Here is a 14,012-nt window from a genome sequence, read left to right on the forward strand (position 1 = left end):
TAATCAGGGTGCACTCACTCTATTTCCTCGCATTGAAGAAGCAGAACTATATCTGCCGGGGGCTGAACGGGGGGAGAATGTTGTTATAAATGGAGAAGCCGACGAAAGGGGCATTAATGTTGTTAATGTAGAAGCCAGCGAAGGGGGCATTAATGCTGTTAATGGGCAAGCCGGCGAAGGGGGCGTGGACAGTGAGGACGACGTGGATAACTCTATGGGTATTCGTCCTAGTTCGTACTATGTTGAGCTCCCACGTGTTGCAAAAGAAAATCCAGTGGTTAAAGATTGGGAAGATGGTTTGGGTCTTCAGTTGTTTCAAGAATTGGAGAGTAAATAAGCTGTGAAAGATATTATTGATAGAGCATCACAGGAGAACTGTTTCGGAATCAGTATTTGCAACTCGGACAGGGGTCGATATGTGGTGAAATGTCGGGGAGCTGATGAAGGTTGTAAATGTAGTGTGAGAGAAACAAAGATAAATAATTCTGAAGCGTTCTCGATTATCACATACAGGAATATGCATTCATGCTCTCGCGTAACTTCAAGTACTGGAAAGAAAAGGAAAGTTACACCAAGATGTGTTGCAGCTATAGTGCACAAGGATTATCCGGGACTATATGAGACACCAACAGCGAAAATCCTAAAAGGTCTGGTGCAAAGGAAAGTGGGTGTGGAAGTGTCGTATACGACATGTTTGAGAGGAAAAAAACTAGCTGTTGCGGATATTTGTGGTGATCCCGAGAAGGGATATAGAATATTGCCTGCTTATTTGTATATGTTAGAGAAGACGAACCCGGATACAAAAACAAGTTTGGTAGTGGATAAAGACAACCGGTTCAGATACCTATTTGTTGCGCTGGGAGCCTCCATTGAAGGGTTTGAATACATGAGGAAAGTCATCACTGTGGATGCAACTTTCCTGAAGACTATTGAAGGTGGTTGTTTAATTATTGCCACGGCTCAGGATCCAAACCTTCACCATTATCCAATAGCCTTTGCTGTGGTTGATGGGGAGAAAAACGAAAGCTGGAAGTGGTTTTTCACGACGCTGAAAACTGTTATACCGGATTCGACGGAATTGGTGTTTGTTTCAGACAGAAATCCAAGTCTGATAAAAGCTGTTTCTGAAGTGTATCCGATGTCTAAACATGGGTATTGTATCTGGCATATATCGCACAATGTGAAAGGTCATGTCAATCATGGCAGGGACGAGGTTGCACTACTATTCCGAAAGGTTGCATGTCTTTATTCAGAGCCTGAGTTTAAAAAAGCAGTATGACGATTTTAGGGAGAGGTATCCATCGTGTGCTAGGTATCTTGATAAAAGTGTCGAAGTCGAACGGTGGGCGAAGTGTCATTTCCCCGGTGCTAATTACAACATAGACACCTCTAATTGTGCGGAGTCTTTGAATGCGGTATTTGAAAAGGCGCGAAGGATGTCTTTATTGCCTATGCTTGATACAGTTATTGAGAAAATGTCTGAGTGGTTCAACAGACATAGGAAGGATGCAGCAGAAGGACCGTCATCTCGAAAATTGGTTCCTTTGGTGGAGAACAAATTGCATAACAGAACACCGAAAGGTTCTAAACTTACGGTGACTCTGCTAAACACTTTTCAGCTTGAATACAGTGTTATTGGAGCAGACGGGAAGACTTGTTCAGTGGATTTGCAACATAAAACGTGCAGTTGCAGGAAGTTTGATATAGATAAATACCCATGTAGACATGCAATAGGCGCTATCATTAAGTGTTTGAAGCATGATAGACCATTACAGTTGAGTGACATGTTCGATTTCATTTCGAAATATTACTTCATTACACTGTGGGCCAAAGCGTATCGAAGGACTATATATCCAGTCCCTCATATAACTCATTGGATGGTTCCAAAAGAAGTCGCGGCGGCGAAGTGTCCTCTACCTCCAGACTACAAGAAAAGAAAGGGAAGACATCAGGAAAAAAGGCATCCTTCGGCGGGAGAAAGTCGGCCCCGTCCCCGTCCTAATAAGTATATCCCGAATAGGGGTCTGGCTAGCTATTTCAACTGCTCGCAGGGAACTGAAGGAACTGAAGGGGCTGAAGGAACTGAAGGAGCTGAAGGAACTGAAGGAGCTGAAGGAACTGAAGGAGCTGAAGGAGCTGAAAGAGCTGAAGGAGCTGAAGGAGCTGAAAGAACTGAAGGAACAGAAGGAACTGAAGGACCTGAAGGGACTCAAGGAACACAAAGCACTCGAGGAACTGAAGGACCTGAAGGAACAGAAGGAACTGAAGTGTTATATGAATGTGAACCTTAGTGAAACCTGATTAAAGTGATTTCGTTTTATGTTTGTAAAACTTGGTGAAACTTTCGTTATGTAACCTTTCGTTAGTTGATGATTTATATTACAGTTGCGATGACATAACTTATCCATGTTCTAGGAAGATGACGTGACGTATTCAACATGTTGTGAAATCCAAAAAACATCGAGTGAAAAAAATATAATCTGGAACACATTTTCTATCGAATGGGAAGGGAATACATCATTGTTAGCTATATTTTTTGTATACACTACCTCGTGGGATTAGAAAAGTTACATATGTCACGAAATCAAATTTTATTCTACATGAGCACATCTAAAACGTTGATAGAAAATAGAATATATCAGGTATAACCATAAAATCAATCATCTAAGTACAGTAAAACCAGCAAAATCGGAAAAACAGAAAAATAAAACTTTAAAGGTTTTTGTATAACTACAAACTAAGTGAAACTATAAGCACGAAAATCCTTCACCAAAAAATCCGCGCCCAGTTTTTTGAATTTTCCCACCCATTTTTTCGATTTTTGACTTTCCAAAAAATCGATGCGGAGGCGACGTAGACGTGTATTAAACCCGCCATTTACCTCAGCCAATCTCTCTCTAGATTTCTCTCTACAATCGGTCCCTCTTCTTTCTAGATTTCTAGGTTACTCAGAATCATGACTCATCCAGCCGAGGAGTATAGGCAGATGAAGGCTTGGAAGAGAGACACCAACATGCTTGGCTGCGTGGCGGATGCCGAGTGTGGAATTCCGACCAGATGCCCTTGTGGGGGGACAATCATCAACGAGGTGTCTCGGAACCTGAAGTATCCAACCGATTTTGATACTTTACCGGGGAGAAAATACTTCACTTGCTAAAATTATGAGGTAATCTATGGAAAACGCCCAGATTTTTTATTGATACTTTCGGGTTTTGATACATTCCTCTTTTACGTCTGGAATGATGGCTTCCATTTCCGTCAACCATGGGTCTTCGGAGTCCAGGAAGAGGTTGAAATGTTAAGGAAGCGCGTGGATGCGATGGCTGCAGAGATTGCTGAACTGAAGTATAATTTAACCCGTCAGAATCCCACCACTCCATGAGATGCGTCCGGTCCATGACATTAGTCTACTTTCTGTTGTTGTTGTTTGCTTGAGATTCTGATTTACTAAGACTCTTCATATTTACTAAAGTTTCCCTATTCTCCCTCTTTCACGATCTACGAAATATCATAAATTGAAAGTGAAACTTACACTAAATTTTCCCTATTCTCCCTCCCTCTTTCACGATCTACGAAATATCATAAATTCACGAAGTTACACTAAGTTGAAAGTGAAACTTACACTAAAGTTTCCCTATTCTCCATCTTTCACGATCTACGAAATATCATAAATTCACGAAGTTACACTAAGTTGAAAGTGAAACTTACACTAAAGTTTCCCTATTCTCCCTCATTCACGATCTACGAAATATCATAAATTCACGAAGTTACACTAAGTTGAAAGTGTAACTTACACTAAGTTGAAAGTGAAACTTACACTAAAGTTTCTCTATTCTCCCTCTTTCACGATCTACAAAATATCATAAATTCACGAAGTTACACTAAGTTGAAAGTGAAACTTACACTAAAGTTTCCCTATTCTCCCTCTTTCACGATCTACGAAATATCATAAATTCACGAAGTTACACTAAGTTGAAAGTGAAACTTACACTAAAGTTTTCATATTCTCCCTCATTCACGATCTACGAAATATCATAAATTAACGAAGTTACACTAAGTTGAAAGTGTAACTTACTAAAGTTTCCGTATTCTCCCTCTTTCACGATCTACGAAATATCATAAATTCACGAAGTTACACAAAGTTGAAAGTGAAACTTACTAAAGTTTCCCAATATATAACATAAGTCTTAAATACCAGTCTTCAACAAGAAAGTCATACAAACCGAATAGAGTTCATCCACATTAAAACAACCACATACGGAATTCACTCGGTCTTCTTACCTACTTTCTTTGTCTTCTTAGCTGCTGCCTTCTTCTTAGCTGCCTCCTTTTCAGCTGCTGCCTCCTTCTCAGCTGCTGCCTCCTTCTCAGCTGCTGCCTCCTTCTCAGCAGCTGCCTTCTTCTTAGCTGCCGCAGCTGCCTTCTTCTCAGCAGCTGCCTTCTGCTTCTTTTCACCTTGGTGCTCTTATCTGCTGCTCTGCTTCTTAGCTGAATGGGACTCCTCACAGTATCACCACGGTCCACCTTAACCTTTTTCACAGGAACAGCTTCTTTGCCATCATCTTTTCTCGACCTCTTTTTTTTCGTGTTTACAGACTCTGCTGCCTTAGTCTTTAATTTTTTCTCGGCCTCCACAGCATGTGCATACATCTCCGCATCATCATCATCCATGTCAACATCACCATATTCCCTCTGCACATCCTTTGAAATATCGAGAATGGCATCTTCAACATCATTGTCACTACCATCCTCTTCGTCTGGCTCGTTATTGTCACCACCATCCTCTTCGTCTGGCTCGTTATTGTCACCACCATCCTCTTCCTCCGACTCCTTATCCCCACCCACATCACCATCCTCTTCTTCCGACTCGCTATTGTCACTACCATCACCATCCTTAACACTCAACATCATAAGCCGACCTTCCATCTCTTTTAAAGCCTCAGCTCCAGGAGTAGCTCCAGTAGCCTCCACCGAATCTGCATGAGCCTGACCAGATTGTGCATTGTTCGATGGTCCTCCGATAGGATTGGTAGGACCTTCAATCTGACATGTGCGAGACTCAAAATCCATGCGGAACTGTTCTTCAAAGAAAACTTGTTTCTTCCCTTTCCGTATTATCTTCGTCCAACGATCAACTGCTGCATCATCGGCGTCATCGGCCCAACAACTCTCCTTGTCCATTCCTATGGTTTCCAGAAGTTCCTCCTCAGCTGCTGTTGCTACCAAGATACTCTCAATATCCTGTGGTAAAAACACAAAAAAGACTAATTACCTTAGTTTCACCAAGTTTTCATAAGTCTCATAAGTCCCTTCTCCTCAATTCGACTACACATAAAACATCAATTACCTTTGTATTATTACCAAGTTTATCTTTCACAGCTTTCAGACTGAATTCCTTGGTTCCACTTTTCCGTTTGTACTGCATCTTGCACATCCGCGGGCAACCTCTGCTTGCACCATACACATCTTCTCGGAAATGGTTCCTCAAGCTTGGAATTGCCTCAAAGGCCAACAACTACCAACACACAACAAAAAGACATTAACATCAATTAAACAACTATGTTGAAGGGAGCTTGAGAATACCTCCAGAGGGATAGGAAAGCTTGTAAAAACCCAACTCGTCGGCGCAACCCCGTTGCATTTCTCCAAAAAGCTAGAGACATCCTTCAAGTTATGTTCGAATGCATACCGCCCCCAAGGGAACGTTACACACGCATCTAGGTCATCAACAACACGCAGGAAGAAACTGTCCACAGGTGATGCTCCCTCACCACTCTTTCGGCCTCCGACAAGGATGCTGGCTAAGAAGAACAGAACGGCCATCTTCTTACGATCCTCAGATGGCTTTGATTTCATTGCCAACATCTGCTTCTCCAGATCAGCGTATGTTATCTTTCTCCCTCCAAAATACTTGTTCATGAATGTTGTACCACCCAACCTCTCATGGTTGGGGGGATACTCATGGCAGTATAGACCAGAAATGAGTCCTAATTCTCTAAGAGAATATCGGATTGGGACGCCATTAACGACAAACCATAACTCATACTTCTTCGCAACACAAGCTGATCGCAAAACGATAACCCACATTCCCATCCACTTATGCTTTCGGTTTTTAATATGGAAGAAATGTTGGAATTGTGGGTGCTCTATGAACCATTTCACCTCCTTCTCTTTCAGGATCGTTTCAATAGTTGTTATCGCCGTGTCAATGTAACACTTTCCTGAAAGCTTTAAAGACTTTTGATATTCGCTTGAAGGAAAGTGCAACTTCAGCGGTCGCATGCCCTCTTCTTCGTCATCTACAACCTGCACTCAAGTGAGAACCGGATCACGTACGACATCTTACAACCATCAACATATAGTTTCACAAACTTCGACTTAGTTCAGCAATCACTAACTCTAAATTCCACTTAGTTTTCCACACTTATCTAATCTTTCAAATCATCTATGTAAAAATTTTCAATTTCAATACTTACCGAATCTGCATGCGACTCAGTTTCATGTTGTCGACTCGGAATTATCGCAACTTCTTCGTCGTTTCTTCGGGGCTCTATTTCGTCTCCGACTTTCTTCTCTTTTTCTCCTTCCTCTCTGACTTCCTTCTCTTTTTCTCCTTCCTCTCCGACTTCCTTCTCTTTTTCTCCTTCGTCTCCGCCTTCCTTCTCTTTTTCTCCTTCGTCTACTTCTCTTGATTCCTCCCCTTCATTTTTCTTACTTGATTCTTCCTCTTCACCTTTTCCACTTGCATTTTCTTCGCTTTCATTTGCATCTCGGGGACTTTGGTCGGTTCCTGGGGCGACAGATTTGTCGATAATCCTTGGGTTTGCTTCATCTCCGGAGAATGAACCAAGTGCCATTTCATCTCCTACTACACTACTCGAGCCGTCTTCTTTTGCCTTCGTATCGTCTCGATTCATCATGATTTGGGTTTTTGATTGTCGATTGAGGATTCGAATTGAGTAGGGTTTTTAGAGAGATTCGAAAAGTTTTCAGAGAACTCGAAATTAAAGAAATTAAATTCTACAGCTATTCACTTAGTGGAGTACTTAGTGAGAGGAGGGGAAACGTTTTGAGTACGTTTTCGGGAATTCAATTTATGGAAGTGGATATCCGATTTGTTTGGGTCGGTTCTGGGTCCGGGTTTGGATAGTCCTAGGTAGAGTTGTAATTATGGAAGTTTCTCTTGGTTTCGTTGTCTTTTAATAAATTTTCTGATTTAATTAAAGATATATTAAATTCCAAATCCGGTCAGTTTCGGGCAGGAGTATCTCAGCTCTTTTTTTTCGGACAGGAGTATCTGAGCGTTTAATTCGTCTGTGGCTGTCCATCAGAACACATATCAGCACGTTGGTCCTTGGACTCAGCACGCTGACCCTTCTCGTGGACTGTTCGGCTGATTTTGGCCCACGTGGGCTGTCTGTTCAGTACACACAGGACGTCCGTGGGTGTCCTCCAGCACACACATGACGTCCGTGGCTGTCAGTGGCTGTCCGTCAGCACATGCAGGACGTCTGTGGCCTTCCGTGTGTGTCCGTGTGTGCACACACAGGACGTCCGTGGCTGTTCATCAGTACACATATCAGCAGGCTGGTCCTTGGACTCAGTACGCTGGCCCTTCCCGGGGACTGTTCGGGTGATTTTGGCCCATGTGGGCTGTCTGTTTAGTACACACAGAACGTCCGTGGGTATCCGTCAGCACACACAGGACGTTTGTGGCTGTCCGTGTGTGTCCGTGTGTGTCTGTCAGCACACACATGATGTCCGTGGCTGTTCATCAGTACACATATCAGCACGTTGGTCCTTGGACTCAGCACGCTGACCCTTCATGTGGACTGTTCGGGTGATTTGGGCCCACGTGGGCTGTCTGTTCAGTACACAGGACGTCCGTGGGTTTCCGCCAGCACACACAGGATGTCCATGGCTGTCTGTGGCTGTCCGTCAGCACACACAGGACGTCTGTGGCTGTCCGTGTGTGTCCTTATGTGTCCGTCAGCACACACAGGACGTACGTGGCTGTCCATCAGTAAACATATCAGCACGCTGGTCCTTGGACTCAGCACGGCGGCCCTTCCCATGGACTGTTTGGGTGATTTTGGCACACGTGGGCTGTCTGTTCAGTACACACAGGACGTCCATGGGTGTTCGCCAGCACACATAGGACGTCTGTGGCTGTATGTGGCTGTCCGTCAGCACACACATGACGTATGTGGCTGTCTGTCTGTGTCCGTGTGTGTCCGTCAGCACACACAGAACTTCCGTGGCTGTCCATCAGTATACATATCAGCACGCTAGTCCTTGAACTCAGCTTGCTGGCCCTTCCCGTGGACAGTTCGGGTGATTTTGACCCATGTGGGCTGTCTTTTCAGTGCACACATGACGTCCGTGGGTGTCCGTCAGCAACTACAGGACATCCGTGTGTGTATGTCAGCACACACAGGACGTCTGTAGCTATCCGTGTGTGTCCGTGTGTGTCCGTTTGTGTCCGTCAGCACACACAGGACGTCCGTGGCTGTCCATCAGTAGACATATCAGCACGTTGGTCCTTCGACTCAGCATGTTGACCCTTCCTGTGGATTGTTCGGGTGATTTTGGCACACGAGGGCTGTCTGTTTAGTACACACAGGACGTTCGTGGGTGTCCGACAGCACAAACAGGACGTCTGTGGCTGTCCGTGTGTGTCCGTGTGTGTCTGTTTGTGTCCGTCAGCACTCACATGACCCCCGTGTGTGTCCATTAGCACACACATGACGTCTGTGGCTGTCCATGTGTGTCCGTCAGCACAAACAGAACGTCCATGGCTGTCCATCAGTACACATATCAGCACGCTGGTCCTTGGACGCAGCACGCTGGCCCTTCTCGTGGACTATTTGGGTGATTTTGGCCCACGTGGGCTGTCTGTTCAGTACACACAGGACGTCCGTGGGTGTCCGCCAGCACACACAAGACGTCTGTGGCGGTCCGTGGCTGTCCTTCAGCACATACAGGACGTCCGTTGCTGTCTGTGTGTGTCCGTGTGTGTCCTTCAGCACATACAGGACGTCCATGGCTGTCCATCAGTACACATATCAGCACGCTGGCCCTTCCCGTGGACTGTTCGGGTGATTTTGGCCCACGTGGGCTGTCTGTTCAGTACACACAGGACGTCCGTGGGTGTCCTCCAGCACACACATGACGTCCGTGGCTGTCAGTGGCTGTCCGTCAGCACATGCAGGACGTCTGTGGCCTTCCGTGTGTGTCCGTGTGTGTCCGTGTGTGCACACACAGGACGTCCGTGGCTGTTCATCAGTACACATATCAGCAGGCTGGTCCTTGGACTCAGTACGCTGGCCCTTCCCGGGGACTGTTCGGGTGATTTTGGCCCATGTGGGCTGTCTGTTTAGTACACACAGAACGTCTGTGGGTATCCGTCAGCACACACAGGACGTTTGTGGCTGTCCGTGTGTGTCCGTGTGTGTCTGTCAGTACACACATGATGTCCGTGGCTGTTCATCAGTACACATATCAGCACGTTGGTCCTTGGACTCAGCACGCTGACCCTTCCTGTGGACTGTTCGGGTGATTTGGGCCCACGTGGGCTCTGTTCAGTACAAATAGGACGTCCGTGGGTTTCCGCCAGCACACACAGGATGTCCATGGCTGTCCGTGGCTGTCCGTCAGCACACACAGGACGTCTGTGGCTGTCCGTGTGTGTCCTTATGTGTCTGTCAGCACACATAGGACGTCCGTGGCTGTCCATCAGTAAACATATCAGAACGCTGGTCCTTGGACTCAGCACGGTGGCCCTTCCCATGGACTGTTTGGGTGATTTTGGCACACATGGGCTGTCTGTTCAGTACACACAGGACGTCCGTGGGTGTTCGCCAGCACACATTGGACGTCTGTGGCTGTCTGTGGCTGTCCGTCAGCACACACATGACGTATGTGGCTGTCTGTGTGTGTCCGTGTGTGTCCGTCAGCACACACAGAACTTCCGTGGCTGTCCATCAGTATACATATCAGCACGCTAGTCCTTGAACTCAGCTTGCTGGCCCTTCTCGTGGACAGTTCGGGTGATTTTGACCCATGTGGGCTGTCTTTTCAGTACACACATGACGTCCCTGGGTGTCCGTCAGCAACCACAGGACATCCGTGTGTGTCTGTCAGCACACACAGGACGTCTATAGCTATCCGTGTGTGTCCGTCAGCACACACAGGACGTCCGTGGCTGTCCATCAGTAGACATATCAGCACGTTGGTCCTGTGACTCAGCATGTTGACCCTTCCTGTGGATTGTTCGGGTGATTTTGGCACACGAGGGCTGTCTGTTCAGTACACACAGGACGTTCGTGGGTGTCCGACAACACACACAGGACGTCTGTGGCTGTCCGTGTGTGTCCGTGTGTGTCTGTTTGTGTCCGTCAGCACTCACAGGACGCCCGTGTGTGTCCATTAGCACACACAGGACGTCTGTGGCTGTCCATGTGTGTCCGTCAGCACAAACAGAACGTCCATGGCTGTCCGTCAGTACACATATCAGCACGCTGGTCCTTGGACGCAGCACGCTGGCCCTTCTCGTGGACTGTTTGGGTGATTTTGGCCCACGTGAGCGGTCTGTTCAGTACACACAGGACGTCCGTGGGTGTCCGCCAGCACACACAAGACGTCTGTGGCGGTCCGTGGCTGTCCTTCAGCACATACAGGACGTCCGTTGCTGTCCGTGTGTGTCCGTGTGTGTCCTTCAGCACATACAGGACGTCCATGGCTGTCCATCAGTACACATATCAGCACGCTGGCCCTTCCCGTGGACTGTTCGGGTGATTTTGGCCCACGTGGGCTGTCTGTTCAGTACACACAGGACGTCCGTGGGGGTCCGTCAGCACACACAGGATGTCCGTGAGTGTCCGTTAGCACATACAAGACGTCTGTGGCTGTCCGTGTGTGTTTGTGTGTCTCCATCAGCACACACCGGACGTCCGTGGCTGTCCATTAGTACACATATCAGCACGTTGGTCCTTGGACTCAGCACGCTGACCCTTCCCGTGGACTGTTTGGGTGATTTTTTCCCATGTGGGCTGTCTGTTGAGTACACACAGGACGTCCTTGGGTGTCCATCAGCACACATAGGACGTCCGTGTGTGTCTGTTAGCACACACAGGACGTCCATGGCTGTCTGTGTGTGTCCGTGTGTGTCCGTTAGCACACACAGGACGTCCGTGGCTGTCCATCATAACACATATCAGCACGTTGGTCCTTGGACTCAGCACGCTGACACCTTCCCATGGACTGTCCGGGTGATTTTGGCCCACGTGGGCTGTCTGTTCAGCACACACAGGACGTCCGTGGGTTTTGGTATACCTTGGATTTGACCCATTTTTATCCTTGGTATATAAGTATTTTACTATATATATATATATATATATATCTATGTTTTCTACTCTTCTAGGTATGTTTTTAGGTTCAGGTGCATTTCGGAGTAAAGCTATGACTTTGGAGCATTTTGGAGCTTAAAGGACATTTCACCCGAGCTGACCACATAGAGGTCGACGAGAGGAAGACCAATCGATCGATGCGCATCAGTGCTGACGATCGATATCAAGAAAATGCCTCGACAGATGAAGAGTAATATCGATTGATGTACACAAGTACCATCGATCGATGTCGAAACACCAGACGCGACATTTTGGATTCAGCAGACTTGAAAACCAAGGCCAAGCCAAATTACCAAACTGCCCTGACGAGTTTTTAACCTAGTAGAATATATAGTGCCTAAGTGTTTTGACGGAAGAAAGAACAGAGCTTTTTCTAGACCTAGTTTTGTTACAAATTTCATTTGGGAGAGAAGATCACTTGTGATTGGAACTCCTTGTTTCTATTTCTTTTCATCTATACTATGAGTTTCTATTCCTCTATTGTTATGAATTGCTTTGCTATGTCTGAGTAGTTCAACTGTTAAATCCAGGGTTTGGATAGGTTTGTGGGATTAGCCCCAAACTATAGATCTGCCTTGTTGTGATATTCATGATAGATTTGTATTCATTGCTTGTTTTAGCCTTGCTAACTAAAACTTGATCATATGATTGCATACTCAAGCACCCTTGTTATCCCATCCTGACATCGAGCTATCATATTAGGATTGCTAGAGAGGGCTAACCGCCAATTTAGCATCTTAGTAGGGCATTTCAACTGACAATCGATCGACGTTGGCAAAGGTGTATCGGTCGACGTCTTAATAGACCATCGATCGACACTCTCTCGTTGTCTGCATACTAACCGTTGAGACACGAGATCTAGTCTGTTAACCAGTGGTACATGTGACAGCTGATCACTGAGTTAAGCGAATGAGCTCTAATATATCATCCATGCAATAGTTAGGCATCTATAGGTATTATAATCTCCAACACATGAATAGTGGCCCTGCATCTAATATCATTTCCAACCAAGTTACATTTATTATTTACTTGCTTGTTATTATTGCTATTTCATTTTAACATTTACAACTTTTAGAATTAATAAACACTAGATTTAATTGTTCCCTAGCTCCTTGTGGATTCGATCCCTAAATACTACATCTGAACCTCTTTTGATGAGAGTAACACTCTTTAGGGTAATTTGAGTGATATCAAATTTGGCGCCGTTGCCGGGGTGCTTTGATCGCCATTAGATTTAGTTTTATTGATTCTTATTCTTTTCTCTACCCCCTTTCTAATAATCGTTTTCTTGTCTTTTCAGGTGCATGCCCAGCGGTACCAGAAGCAACAAGGAGAAAGACTTGCTGTTCTCAGACGATCCTGTTCATTTGGAACACACCATCCATAGAGGTCAACGTGCCACATCGCTCGACGCAACAACTTCATCATCGATCGATACGCACAATCTACCATCGACCGACACCAGACCATCACCGTCGATCGATCCCAATCGTTCGACAACGATCGATACTACACCGCGTACGTCGATCGATACCGTGTCGTCAAAAATGGTAAACATTATTATTCTAACTCAGAACGAGAACGGAAACCTGTATGACCAGGCCGGTCATCTGCGTAATGCAACAGGTCTGTAAATAGATGCTCAGGGAACTGTAATCCCTGATGCTGATGCTACAGGAGCTGCTCAACCTGTAGATGAGGACGCTCGATCGAAACCACTGGCCGACTACAATCGCCCAGATGAGTACTATTCCAACAGATCAGCTATTCGACTTCCGGAGATCCAGAAGCAGAATTTCGAGCTGAAGCCTCAATACTACACTCTCGTGTAGCAGATACCCTACTCTGGGTTACCGCACGAGCATCCTATGGACCATTTGGAACGGTTCGAGGATCTAATCGCTGCTATTCGGATGGAAGGAGTCCCCAAAGATTACCTGCTGTGCAAGCTCTTCAGATACATGCTGAATGGAGAAGCGATGCACTGGCTTAGGCAGCAACCCACATGATCTTTAACATCCTGGAGCGACATCAAGACTGCTTTCTTAAGAAACTTCTTCGATGAGGCGCGCGCTGAAGAACTTCGGAACAAAATTTCCACATTCTCGCAGAAGGCTGGAGAGTCCTTCAAAGATGCGTGGATTAGATTTAGGTTCTTCCAGCGAGACTGTCCACACCACGGATTTAACGAAGTGCAGCTGCTAAGCACTTTCTTCCGAGGTCTCGCCTTACAGTATCAAATGGCCCTTGATACGGCGAGTGAAGGAAACTTCACTACTCGGAATCCGTTGGAAGCTGTGAGACTTATCGAAAACCTTGCTAACAGCAGCAGCACCAAAAACACTGACTCTGAACGGAAGAAGTCTGTAGCCTCTATCGGGAAGGAACAGATGGACGAAGTAAGAGCTAAGTTAGATGTGGTGCACGAGCTTCTTAGGAAGCAAGTCTGTTCAGCTGAAGGAGAAGTAGCAGATACGGAAGGAGAAGAAAATGTGAACTACATCGGAGGTACCGGATTCCAGAAATTTGGAAACCAGGGCGGAAACAGAAACTTCTTTGGAAATGGCCAAAGAAGTAACCAAAATTCACAATTTCAAAAACCCT

The 14,012-nt window shown here is 45.9% G+C and overlaps 2 protein-coding genes and 1 non-coding gene across 3 annotated transcripts; 1 reads left to right on the forward strand and 2 right to left on the reverse strand.

Moving 5' to 3' along the window:
• Window positions 1–517: 517 nt before the first annotated feature.
• On the forward strand, window positions 518–2,291 carry LOC106384279. Its single transcript, XM_013824268.1, has 2 exons — window positions 518–1,157; window positions 1,207–2,291. The coding sequence occupies exons 1-2, from the start codon at window positions 518–520 to the stop codon at window positions 2,289–2,291; spliced, it is 1,725 nt and encodes a 574-aa protein (XP_013679722.1).
• Window positions 2,292–4,264: 1,973 nt separating this feature from the next.
• LOC106384280 (uncharacterized protein At3g43530-like) lies at window positions 4,265–6,917 on the reverse strand. The gene is made up of 5 exons (XM_013824270.1): window positions 6,627–6,917; window positions 5,584–6,306; window positions 5,348–5,515; window positions 4,507–5,241; window positions 4,265–4,441 (listed from the first exon to the last, which is right to left on the reverse strand). Exons 1-5 carry the CDS (start codon window positions 6,915–6,917, stop codon window positions 4,265–4,267), a joined length of 2,094 nt encoding a protein of 697 aa, XP_013679724.1.
• Window positions 6,918–13,487: 6,570 nt separating this feature from the next.
• Window positions 13,488–13,593, reverse strand: LOC125605315. The gene has a single exon (XR_007336802.1). It is a non-coding gene; the product is annotated as a small nucleolar RNA R71 (small nucleolar RNA).
• Window positions 13,594–14,012: the final 419 nt, after the last annotated feature.

This window comes from Brassica napus, unplaced genomic scaffold, assembly GCF_020379485.1.
Source record: "Brassica napus cultivar Da-Ae unplaced genomic scaffold, Da-Ae ScsIHWf_745;HRSCAF=1080, whole genome shotgun sequence".
NCBI lineage: Eukaryota > Viridiplantae > Streptophyta > Magnoliopsida > Brassicales > Brassicaceae > Brassica > Brassica napus.